Here is a 13,353-nt window from a genome sequence, read left to right as displayed (position 1 = left end):
AACGCACTCACTCAATCCAATCTACTGAACACGATATCTTGTGAAGCACTGACTCTGCTCCGGAGAACTCAGATAACAGATACGTTATCAGGCTGCTATCAGTCCTGGCCGCAGATAATTTTCAAGTAAACAGATTATCCAGACACAGCACACAAACTGAACATTAAAACATTAGAAACTTAACCACATGAATATACCCCCTAAAATCATGTTATTTGTCATTTGCACCCCCTAGTACTATATACATTTTTTGTTCAGGAGGGTGAGCAGAATACGTTGATAACGTCAAATTCGTGATTTGCCGCTCTGGCCTTTTATCTTATAGCTACCATAATTTGAATAATTTAAGAAATCCTTAGCCTATTTAAGTGTATGAATGTACATATTTAAATATTACAAAACTGGCCAATTTAACCTTAAAATAGGTGGTTACTTACTTGGATTTCTTACATAAACGCTGCTGTGTCCATTAATGCCGTATTTTTCTCGATAAATTATTGTTTGTGGCATATTTACAATTGAATATTGATTGAACATTAAATTCGTGATAACATATAGACCAGAATGAAAATGTATAAATCATAAAATATTCCAAACTGTGTATGTTATATTAATAAATTTATTATTTACTTATGACTTATGAGTATTTTAAACCAAAATAAAATTAAGAATCAAATTATTGTTGTTTACAGTGCTGTTCTAATCTAATCAAAATCCACTCAACTCGACGTCAACACTTACACATTGACATTGACAGACGATTGGTTGAATTTGACAGTTATCGTTGGAATATAATCTATGTACTGCATACTATGTTTATCGGTAAAAATGTAAAACTACAATATTTTGTATTTAAAAGCTATTGAAAAATACACCGATCTATTGTGTTATTAATTTATATCCTTCACTATGAGAATCTATTCTAGGGATGCAAATTGAAACTAATAACGCTAAACAGAAGGAAGAGCTATCAAATAAAATACATTAGAAAAACAGGAAATATATTGTAATGTTTGTAATTTTTTTGTTACAATTATACTCAATGTTTTAAATATCAATCACAGACACTATTCAAAGGCAGAGCCAGGATTTTCACCAATAAAGCATATCTGTGATTATATCATTAGCTTATCACCAAACTGCCCGAGCCTGGGGCTATAGAACGCCCTCAAGATACAGGAAAGTTCAATAGAAATTTCTGAAAATAAAAGTCCTGAAAAATATTTTTAGGTTACTTTGAATTCCCAGTTTAAATTTAATTTAAACAAATTATGGCAATTTTTTGAATCCCATCCTTTGAACTCCTTAATCATAATACACATCATGTCCGTTGCTAGAGAATATATATTTTATCATTTTAATTTTTGTTTTAATAAAAAAACATACCATTGTATGGTGAGTGACAAAAATTACTCGACTGAATATACCACAATAACTTGCTGTGCCGTCGGACCTCAAAAATTTCACAGTTCCATTTGACATGAAACATCACCAGACCCAGTAGTTCTGAAGTAGTAGTAGGAAGCATTAGTTCTCACATTTTAAAATACTGACTGCGGATAGTTCCAAATAGTTGTATTCCAGCTATTTAAGGGATAGTCGTAGTCAAATACATCGCATAACTTATTCACTAAGAATAATTTTTATATTTTCAAAATTGGAGTGTTAGTTAATAAATTCAAAGATAACTGCTGTATTTTATGGAGACCTTTTTTTAAATTACAATCGAGATTGAAATAAAAAAGCCCAAATAATACTATTCTATATTTGAAAAATTAGTTAACTATTTAGAAAAATTTATTGCACATATTGGATAGAATCACGATAGAAATACAAGAACAACATTACGTTACATCACATGATTTCATAAATATTTTCAAAATACTTCAATACTTTTCTTACGTTCATAAATAAATTAACATTGAATTTTCTCTAATAAATACAGGGATGAATAGGTGAGTCAGTGATCCAGACGGCCTGAGACTTCGGACTTTTTAATTTTTGATCTGAGTTTAGAGATAGCGCACGTTTAAATTCTGTATGTGAATTACGTACTTTTAATCAGTGGCGTCGATCCGACTCTTCTTAATATTCTATTTAATAAGATCCTAATATAGTTTAGTGGCCCATAAGGACGGGTAGAATAAGGCTGAAAAGGACAGACTCTCCTTTTTCTAAAAAGAGAAATGTCAGACATATTAAAACTTCAATAGGGCTACTTTATATAAATATTTTAAATTTTGGATGTTGAAAATTATTATATTTTTCACTCGCTTTTGTGAATGTACTTATTGTGTATTATGTTAACGATCTAGTTTATAATTATGATTGTTGTTTATAAAAATAATTCCATTTAAAATCAATATTTGCATTAAATTGCTTTTTAATTTTTTAGTGTCATTCTCACCGATCGCATTACTAGAGTACAGCCTACTCCAAATCAGATCAGCTGATTTTCAACTTGCACGTATAAGTCAAAAGTTTCAAAATACTTCACTTCTATTTTAGGTTATAATTGGTTATGGTTTGTTGTGCAATGACTATACAAGAGTAAATAATTGTGTATAATTGTAATGAGTTTCAGTTAATTATCTGTTATGAGATGGCGTTTTTCAATACCGAAATTACAACTGAAATTATTTTATTTTCTGTTGATGCAATATTTAGTATTATACTAGTGAAAAGTTACAACAAAATTGGAAGATATATAAATTGTTTACAGGTTAGTTTTTCTTGTTCTGTTTAGTAATAATAATATCGAAGTATTTTTATAATGTACATTAAAAAAATTGTTTGTTTAAAAAGTATCTTATGAAAATATGAAATAAAGAACATTATTTGTAACCTGATTTGGGTGAATACTGATCGTAATTAATTTTGGATAGTCTAAAGTAGGCCTAATTACATTATTTTCAGTTCATTCAAGTTTGATGTGAAGTAGACTAACTTAAAAAGAATAAAAGGTGTCAAGGATTATGGTCAGTCAATTTTTATTGCTACAATATGGAGAGAGTAAATAGCACATTCACTGCTACACAATATCCTCATTTCATCATAAAGCCTTGCTTAGAACTCTCAATGGCCATAAAAGTGTTTTGATCTTATGTAAAACAATTTCTCATTTTGTTAGTTGTTGATAGTAGGGCTCCATTATAATAAGCATTCACCACCACAATTGAATCATCAATATTCATGTCTATCTAAAAATACTGAAAACAAAATATCAAACCAAACTATGTAATAGGTATTGCACATAATAATATAGTTCCATTACAGATGGCAGTATTAGTGTCATTAACAGGTTATTCGATGGTAACCTATTACTGGAACACTGGTATTTCAGTAGGCTAATAGCTGAGCTGAATGATTTGGTGTTCTTGTAACGACTTTTTAGTTTCAGGTTACTCGATAACCAGTAACAGTGACAGCTATTTCATAAATGCAATGAGGCTAGGAATGGAAATATACACTGTGGAATGGTATTATGCGATATAAGTAGGTTTAGATTTGGTTATCTTAAATATGTTACTGATAGTACAAAGTTGAAAGATAACCTTTATAAGCGCTCATGTGATCTGAGCTTGAAATTAGGTATTATCTCGAGGGATGTTTTTATTTTTTTGGCGCAAGTGAGGGTTAAATTCGTATCGGTGGCCATGACTGTTCTCTACCTCAGGTTGGTCAGGTCGTTGATTTATGACCACTTCCTCTCCTTCCCTCCTGAGGAGGGAGATGAATGTGTTTGAAGAGTACACCTCACCAGGGGTATGGAATAATTCCAAATTTTGAATACTGTAGATAGCCCTAATTCAAAGTAATACATTAAACTGCTGAATTTCAAATAAGTTGGATAGTTCTTCAAGACATCATAATCTTTAATTTATTTGTTTTTATTTTAACCTTACTTTAGATATTTAAAAGTACACATATATGGCAGGTTGAATGTTGTCTGTTTTCCAATGTAAACTCCTATTCCAGGAGGTTAGTTCAAGGGAGGACGATAATGCCTTGGACGATGTAACCACTGACAAGGGCAGGTATGCCATGGTTCACGGGCCAGTGAAAGCGCTCGGGAACACTATTCCCAGTCTCCACGTTCCGCACACGAGTGGAGTCGTCCAGAAATTGACCACAAGTGAGTTGGTCATGACGAGAAACTCCTCTGGATTCTGGTAAGTCTGCGATACTTTCGCACTAAAACTATGGCGTTGTTGGCTGTGACAGACATGTTCCAACCATTGAATGTGAAATGAACAATCTGATCGGTTTGAATATAAGCCTGTGAAATTCCAAACTGTCTGTGTGCAGAGGGTTTTCGTTCATAGATCAAAGAAAAACTCATATTTTTGTGCCATGTCAGCCTAGGTGTAGTGGCTTTTCTATGAGAGTGACGACTTTTAACAAATTATAGATTCATCTTTTGATAGTAACATATTGGATAATTAAAATCACGATGTGACATTATTTTACCATGTACCGGTACTGTTTTAGAAGTTTTAATTTTTTTTGCCTACCATGGTATTAGTTATTTTATTCCTTCTCATATCACTCGAAACGTGATTATCATTACAATATGTATAATCTGTATAATGTCAGACAGTCAGGCAGCTCTTAAAGCTCTTGACTCCAACAGCATTTCATCCAAGCTTGTGTGGGAGTGCTTTAAACACTCTCTGCAAGCTTGGATCACGCAACTGTGTGCGTCTTGGTTGGGTACCGGGCCACACAGGCATAGGTGGCAACGAATGCGCCGACAGGCTTGCCAAAAGCGGAGCAAGCATGCCATACACCGGTCCAGAACCGAGTTGTGGTATAAGCAAGTCAGCCGCTTATCAAAGTATAAACAAATGGTCCAGGAAGACACACCGCGTGCGGTGGCAGAGTCACCAAGGACAAGCACTCGGCAAAAGACTGCTTGCCGATTCTAGCTCCGGATTCACCAGATGGCTGATGGGGCTGGGCAGGGATCGGGTTAAGCAAGTGATTGCCTTGATCACTGGACACGGCCACTTCAGGAAACACCTAAACACTCTAGGTTTACGAAATGAGGCCTCGGAGTGTAGACTATGCAATAAGTCTGAAGAGACTGCAAAACACATAATACTGGACTGTGAGAGACTGGGAGCAAGGAGAAGGGCTCTTTTCGGTGACAAACAACCAGGCGACGAACCAGATGCTAGTATCGGGGAAAAGCTTCTTAGCCTAATTAAGGGCACGAAGATAGGCTTACCCCTCTAACATCAAAGGGGCACACAATAAGCTCAGGTTGACGTGTGAGGATCTATGAATCCACCCCAATATCCCAAAGGAAAAAAAAAAAAAAAAAAAAAAAAAAAAAAAAAATCATTACAATACAATAATCGCAAACTTGCTTTGCTTACAAGTGATTGAATTTTGAGTTCTTGTTACTGCTCACGGCCGTATTTCTTTTAATTTCAAAAATTTAAAAGTATTGGTAATGGCTTTTATTCAAATACAATACAATTTTTAGTTTTTTATTTTATTATGTTATTTAATTATATTTTACATTTACACAAGAAAGTATAAAATATAAAAATTGGTTAAGTATAATGAGAATATATAATGTGTATTCAGAATAAAGTAGTTAGGGAACTGCACTTAAATCTTTGAGTTTATTGTTGTAAAGAATCAATCTCTTGTTAACATACCTTTGAGAAGATAAATTTAGATCGTTCCACAAGAATTATGATGTTGACTTTCCAAAAAGGTTATTTAATGGTGATTTATAATCAGGCTGAAAGAAAATAATTGGCTGAAGATAAAAATAGTAGTTATATATGGTAGGCTATGTATGAAAAAAAATACTAAAGGGAATGATATATTTGATATACAAATGAATTTTCTTAAGTAATGTATTTTTACTAATAAACCATTTGATAAATTAGACATTATGAATAAAAACATTTCCTTAAGTCATTAATAAATTGTAAAAACAGCCATTTTTTTTATAACAGACACCTCAGTGTTAAAAAATGAAATAAATTTAAAGTTAGTTTTTAAGACATATTTATGTTGTAAAATACTTTAATTTACCAAATCCAAAGAAAATAGTTTAATAGAAGATGTATATTTATTTTTATTCTAGGTTAAAGTTGCCTGTTGATGAGACAGTCTACTAATAACAATAATCTAGTTTTTTTAAAAACAGCTGATTTTACCTAGTGTATAAGTGTTTCTCAGATTTGAGGTTAGAGAGAGGAAAGCTAGGACATTTTACATAAACTTGAGCTGAATTTAAATAAACTTGGTAAGTAAACAAGTCCTTATTTCCAAAATAATTCTGACGTATGTCACAGTGTCACATACGTAACAAGAAACATGAAAAAGTTTAAACTGCATCTCATCTAGAATGTTGACATGGATAACATTTTGTAAAAGTAAGGTTAAGTTAATGATTGTTAAAATGATATTTTTTATTTTATTTTAAATATTTATTCTTTGGCAAGTAAACTGTGTTACGTATGTGACACATCAAAATGTTACGTACGTGACACAATAAGTTATGATACAAAAACTGTCAATTTGAAGAAGAATTAACTTAGGAAGTTAGTTAACCTAGCCTATCTACCAAGTTAATCTATTTATTTGTTTATTTTAAAGCCTCCCAGACTGATTTATGTACAAAAAATAAAAGGTTGGCATAATGATAAAAGTTTATAGTTTTGCTTGTGTTAGTGATGATTTTGAAGCATTGTAAGAACTCTGTTTGGACATTTATAAAAGTTATTGTAAAAGAAATTAATCAAATAGCTCTAGAAGTAAAACATTTACATATATTTTCTGATAACTGTGCCGGCCAATTTAAAAAAGCCGTACACTATGTTAAATATTTGTTTTGCAGAGGAAGACTTTGGTATTGCAATGAACTGGAATTGTTTTGCTTCCAGCCATGGGAAGGGGGCTGTAGATGGTATCGGAGGGATGGTAAAGAGGATTGTATGGAGAGCAGTAAAGGGTCGGAAAGCTTTTGTTAATACCCCAGAAGATTTCTACAGAGTGGCATTGGAAAAATGCAAAGAAACTCGTCTATTGTTTGTTTCAAAGGAAGAAATAGATCATAATAGAAAACATCTTGAGGAGAGATGGGGTAAAATTCATCAAATAACTGGTATTCAAGCAATGCACCACTTTCAAGCATATAGTGATCACGAGATACTGATTAGCAGGACATCAAAATCACTCATGCTTAAAGTTGACATTAAGAATGAAGAATATGACTCTACAAAACTGTCAACCCGACGACGCTACACTAAGAAGATGCTTACAATGATGAATCTGATGATGAATAAGTATGAGAGTACTGGAAAAGATGATGCACAGATGGAGACAGATGAAGAGCCCATTATCAAACACTGATAGAAATGTCCAACATCCAAATCCTGTTGACTTTGTATTAGTGAAATTATTAAGTAATAAAAATGAAAGAATTTCGCTATGTAGCAGTTTGCCAGAGCAAAGTAAATGAAGAATTGTAGTCACTTTCTTGAGAAAAGTATGGGGAGGATACTACACTGTTTAAAATTGATGAAAATGATGAAAGGCTCGTGGCTACTAAATACATTATTCGGGTGTTGGAACAACCTAAAATTAAAACCGTTGAGTTCAAGTACTTTATCAGTTTCCAAAAACTGTACATGTTAAAGAAGTGTGACTATGTTCTGTTAGTTTTAACTTAGAACGAAAGTGTACCCAACTTATTTAAAAATTAATATTGTAGAAATAGTTATAAGGAACCTTAATATACAGTATGTGGTGAATTTAATACCTAAGTTTTTATTGTAACGTTTTCTATGTGAATTGATAACAGTTACCTATTTTGTTGGTTCAGTTCAGTTGTAAGGATATCACTTTTAGATAGAATAAGTTGTTATTTTTATCATAAAATAGTGTTCTTGGTACTCTAGTTATACTTGTCACATACGTAACAAACAACCTGTCACATACGTAACAACAAATCACAATTTTTAACAAGTATTCCAAACATGTTAGTACATTGATTAATTATGAATTGTACGTAAATATTAATTAGGAATGCAATTAATTTTATTTTAAATTTTATTGAAGGAAAAATTAACAGAATTTTACCATTATGTACCTAACACTCTAAGGATGAGTGCCTTTCATGTCACAAACGTAACAGCCATAAAAACATGTATTGCTTGGAAAATAATAAAAATTCTTGTGCCCAATTTTGTATACTTTTGAATTAAATCACCTTCTATACACTGAACTGTGATAAATGTATTTATATAATTTTACTTTATTTATATTTCACCATAAATGTGTCTAAGTGTCACATACGTAACAAAAGAATGGCTGAAAACCTATTTTCAAATATGATACATATTATAAAAAAAATCATGTACTTATTTTCAGCAATTTTTATTTGGTCTTGGTTACAAAGTGTCTGCAATTAGTACGTAAAATACCAATGATTCCTCATGAAATTGATAAAGTCCCTATTTTTTCTGTCTTCATGAAAGTTTTCTACAAAAAGACTGTGATTTTTTAAATGAAAAATTTACCAACTAGATCCGATTTTACAATCTTAGGGACTATAATATTGTGTTATGCTAGTGATCTATAGTATAAAGGAACTAGAAATTATTGAATATTGAGCCTGAACTATTTGTTTTTATTTATTGTAACTTGATCTGTATTTTTGATTATCATTTATAAATCATTATTTAGTTTAATGTATACATTTATATTACTTTCCAGTAAAAATTGTATTTTCAGTTATCAATATTAAAAAAATGTAATATAGTATATAGATGTGTTTAAAATTTTATTTTGAGGTAGCAGTGTTTTAAAACACTAAGGTAAATTTTGTCTAAAGTGTCGGTTAAAAAAACTGCCTAAGGTTGACAGTGTCAATTAATGTTTTTTTAGGAGGGACGGCTCAAACCCATAAACAAATTTTAATTGACCTCCTCGGGAATGGAACGTGCGATTATTTTTGTTAAAGGTGTAACATTTCCTGTAGGTAAAAAGAAAAGATTTGTTATCAACTTATAATGGCTAGGAGTATTGATTTAGCAACTCAAAATTAAAGTGTACTTTGGTTTTTTATGCTGTATTGTTGGTTTCACAGAGGTTAATGCATAACTAAACCCATTAAAATGTGCGGCAGGTGGGATGAATCGAGGCCGATCCACCAATCGTACAATGTGGTGCCTTTTGCAATCGTGCTGGGGAAGCACGTTATAGAAGTGCAGGACGTGCTCGAGGCCGATGAGCTGCACCTGGACACCGTCTACAACAAGTATGACAGAACAGTCCACTCTCTAGCTGGTAACCTCTGGAGCTTCTTCTTTGGCGTGAGGCAGTACGGGATGCAGACCACGGAAGAGATGCTGAAGGAAGGGACTGTCGTTACAGGTCAGTACAGATTAAAAGCATTAAGATTAATGCTCATGTTGGTTTTAAAGGAAATATCAAATGGATGTTCAATGTACTAAAGGTCAAATAGAATGTCAATGTTAAAATTGAAGTAAAAGTGTAGAATTTATAAAGAAAAAGAAAAGAAATGAAATAACACAAACCGTGTTTTAGATTACCTTGTTCTGTTCTCGTAGGACTGGAAGCTTAGAAAATTGCACCTAGTCCTATAAGGACTTTTGCACTTCTTCCGAAGTGACAGGATATTCTGGATGGGTAAGGTTGGGGTTAGGGGCCGCATCCTGTTGAAATCCATGATGAAGAATTTAGAGCACTAATCTTAAGTCATGTTCCCTTGGAAGAAGGGAAAGCCAGCTCTGAACCAACCTCTTCAGTTAAACCCGGCAGCGGGTGGAATACCCTTATGTCTAGGCTGGCAAGAACCTTTGACTCTTAGGGAACGAACCCCGCCAACTCCAATAGTCATCTCCGCAGTAGACTAGACCTATTGAACTACTCTTGCACCCCAGAATCTCGACATTTGCTAATACTGAACATTCATAGGGTTGCCCAGATTTAAGTGACACATCAGCTTTTTCTGTACTCAGTGTAGGTTCAACTGGAACGTATAAACCAGCCAGAAGTGAACCCTCTGGGGATTACAAGATTACCTTATACACTAGATGATTTTATTTCCTTTAAGTTGTCAAGTGTAAATAAGAAGGTGAGGTAATACAATGTAGTGTCGGTTTGTTGACAGGCATCGGAGATCTGATGTTGTCCTCCGATGGCACAAAACTCCTAGTACCTCCCAGTGATAACAGACCGTACTTCATCACCACCCAGCCGCTATCGTCACTGCTGCGAGATCTCAGGGACAAGAAGTCACTGTTTGGGTGAGATAGTGTTTGTAGCTGAACAACACCGGCATTAATAATAAAGTAATACATTCACTTTTATCGTGTTTTTGAGAAATTGTGTTGATGTGAGAAGTGGAATAATTTGCATGTAAGTTTTTATTACAACAAATTACAATAAGTTCCATTTATTTGGGATTTGGGAGATACTTGAACAAAGCAATGTAAGAAGCTGACTTTTCTCGTTGGACAGCATAGAAAACGCGATGTGATAACTCGTTCATTGTCAAATATGATTTGATATTAAACAATATTTTTACAGTCAATAATTTTTATACTAAACAAAAGCACGAAGATATCTCTACAGAGTGTGTCATGTGTTTTAAGAAATTTTTCTTTCTACAAATATAGTAAAGAGTCGATAATCCGGATTAATTGGGACTGGACCCCTTATAATTCAAATTTTCAAAATTAACGTACAAAAAGTTGATGTCATCAAAATTGCTCACTGACATTGGCGGTAACTCACCGATAAGAATTCTTACGTGGAATGCCATCAATGTAATATACTGTCTTGCTAATCTAACTTGGAAAAGGATCTTTATCAAATAGAAACTGAGTGATTGAATTACGGAAAAACTTCAGGTCAAAGTTAGTTTTTAAATTGGTATAATCAGTTCGCTTCATTTGACAATCAGACCTTAATTTTTATCTTCCCTTTAGAATGAATAATCTTTCACAGAAAGATAAAAAAATATCTATGAAATGTTTGGTGTGCCAGTTGGTTGCTGATCCTCACCGGAGGTCTGACGATAATGTTTGGAGGTCTGCTGGCTCGGAGGTTGTGGGCCAACATGAAGAAGCGGAGAGACAAACAAGAGCTGCAGAGGCGACTGGACCAGGACCGACGGTCGCGGAGACAGAATGTCCGAGATGACGAGCTGCCCGAGACTTTGCGCTGCGTCGTCTGCCAGGAGAATCCCAAGGAGGTGATACTGCTGCCCTGTGGACATCTCTGTATCTGCGAAGATTGTAGCGAACAGATCAACTCCTCATGTCCTATCTGCCGAAGCCACATCGCCACGAAAGCTGCTGCGTTCTTGTCCTAGCACACTCTCGCTCTCTTGTTGTGTAGTTATGTACAGTATAAATGTAAATAATTGTAAATTAAAATTATATACTACTGTTTTAGATTTCTTTCTTTATTTTACTTTAAAATATTGGCTTCTTGAGATTCTTTGTTATCTTTGACTTCTATAATTAATTCCAGATAATTTATGCCTTTTATTTTGATTCATATTCATGTATCCATAGGATTAACCAAGATTATATTGAAGAAATGGTATTTATTTTGAAGCACAGTCCACTTGGTCCAAAAGGGTTAACAAAACTTCCATGCCAAGTTTGGTTTAAGTGAATGCATACATAAGTTGTGCAGGGTAAGGACACTGAAATAGTTTTTTATCCTGAAGGTCAGGTCTCTGTGACTTTAAGGACAGTGAAGAATTATATTGAGTCGACATTTATTCCATAGAATGTTCATTGAAATTTTTATTTAGATTCATCAGTAGGATGTTCCCAATGGTGTAAAAATAAGAGTTACAAAACGAGCACTGAGCGATAATGAGGAAACAGGTTTCACTGCTGCCTTCAGGAGAGTTTTATTACTCTTTTCCATGAATATCCCTCCGGCACTGAGGTGGTTATGGTCTTCTTCTTCATTAACAGTCCTTTCAATAAATATTTTGAGTGCTGTCAATATAATATTGGGGTTACCGCTGCCCAAGTTATTTGATCTTTCTTTAGCTTCTGGAATTTAACTACTGGAACTGTGTTTACTACTTCTCAAGTTGTTCCTGAAAACCCGGATTTCCAGTAATCACAGTTTTACTGAAGTACTCATTTATTTATCTCAGCTGCCTCTTTGACTTCAAGGGGGATCACCATAAGACACTAAAAACGAGGTGTCTTGACTAGCACTCCTTGTGGTATAGATGAATTTCAAGAAAACCAGGTTGTGTTCATAGACAGAGGTGATTGAGTCTTAACTCCTGAAATTGTTAGTTATCAGTCCACAAGATGATGGGACTGAAAACATCAACTTTTCCTTAAGTTTGAGAATTAGAACCGTATAGCATGTCCAATCGCATTATGCAGCGCAAGTCTGCATTAATGTCAACGAATGAATTAGTACCACATGGAACTACAATTAAAACCTTAACAGTGATCAAATAAAGATAATATTTTCAACACATGTTTATGAACATACAAGCATTAAAAAATTTGATAGAATTTAAAGCACTGTTTTCCTGCAAAAATACTAATCAACAAAAGTTAACCAGCCACATTGGAAATGCTTCTGATGTTCTATTTAATTTAACACAAACACTGTGTTGCTATAAGAATTAAGTTTTACGATTTCCTTTTTAAGTCAATGCAGGGGGAAGTAATGTGATGGTAAATGAAAATGATTTTGGATTTCAGTGGAAATATGTGTTTGTAGGAAAAGAGAGACAAAAATAACTGTACACATGTCTAATTTATAAATATTCATAGAAACATTTCCATGAAAAAATTTTAGATTTGAAAACAAAAGCATGATTGTTATCTAAAAAACCTTGCTTTCAGTATGGAAAAAGCAGTTTCTAAAGGGAGTAGGGGTTTTGGTACCATTTAGACCATCATTCATTAAATGGTTATAAATGGTATATACTTATCTGAATTATCTCCATGCATACACATATATGTATCTATGGGGAGAGCCAATAGCCGCATAGTCCAAGATCTGAGTTAGAGATAGGCTCTTTATGTGACTGTAGCACTTTATCAGTACTACCGGTCTTGTACTGTATCAACTTTCCTCATTCTGTTTGATTAGATCCTCGCACAGCCCAGTGGTTCAAGAGGACGGGTAGAATAAGACTTTAAAAAGGTTTGTTCTGTCCTTTTTCAAAATTTGTAAAAAAAAATCAGTAGACACAGATGATTATATTTTATAAAGTAATGAAAAAGAAGGGGATAAATCTACCTGAAATAAAATTGTTTTCATGCTACATATTTACAGCGATAGGTTAACGAAACCAGTGAGAGACTA

General features: G+C 33.5%; 2 protein-coding genes across 2 annotated transcripts in view; one reads left to right on the top strand and one right to left on the bottom strand.

Moving 5' to 3' along the window:
* LOC124367238 (RUS family member 1-like) overlaps positions 1 to 765 on the bottom strand; it is a 41,156-nt gene extending 40,391 nt beyond the window's left edge. Inside the window, exon 1 of the mRNA XM_046823921.1 lies at positions 438 to 765. Within this exon, the coding sequence (XP_046679877.1) occupies positions 438 to 537 (100 nt within the window). The 5' untranslated portion in view covers positions 538 to 765. The remainder of the gene's footprint in view (positions 1 to 437) is intronic.
* Positions 766 to 2,491: 1,726 nt separating this feature from the next.
* LOC124367239 (mitochondrial E3 ubiquitin protein ligase 1) lies at positions 2,492 to 11,450 on the top strand. Its single transcript, XM_046823922.1, has 5 exons — positions 2,492 to 2,722; positions 3,979 to 4,172; positions 9,155 to 9,402; positions 10,163 to 10,298; positions 11,041 to 11,450. Exons 1-5 carry the CDS (start codon positions 2,603 to 2,605, stop codon positions 11,366 to 11,368), a joined length of 1,026 nt encoding a protein of 341 aa, XP_046679878.1. The 5' UTR covers positions 2,492 to 2,602; the 3' UTR covers positions 11,369 to 11,450.
* Positions 11,451 to 13,353: the final 1,903 nt, after the last annotated feature.

This window comes from Homalodisca vitripennis, chromosome 8 (genome assembly GCF_021130785.1).
Source record: "Homalodisca vitripennis isolate AUS2020 chromosome 8, UT_GWSS_2.1, whole genome shotgun sequence".
Taxonomy (NCBI): domain Eukaryota; kingdom Metazoa; phylum Arthropoda; class Insecta; order Hemiptera; family Cicadellidae; genus Homalodisca; species Homalodisca vitripennis.
This window is presented reverse-complemented; position numbering and strand designations above follow the sequence as displayed.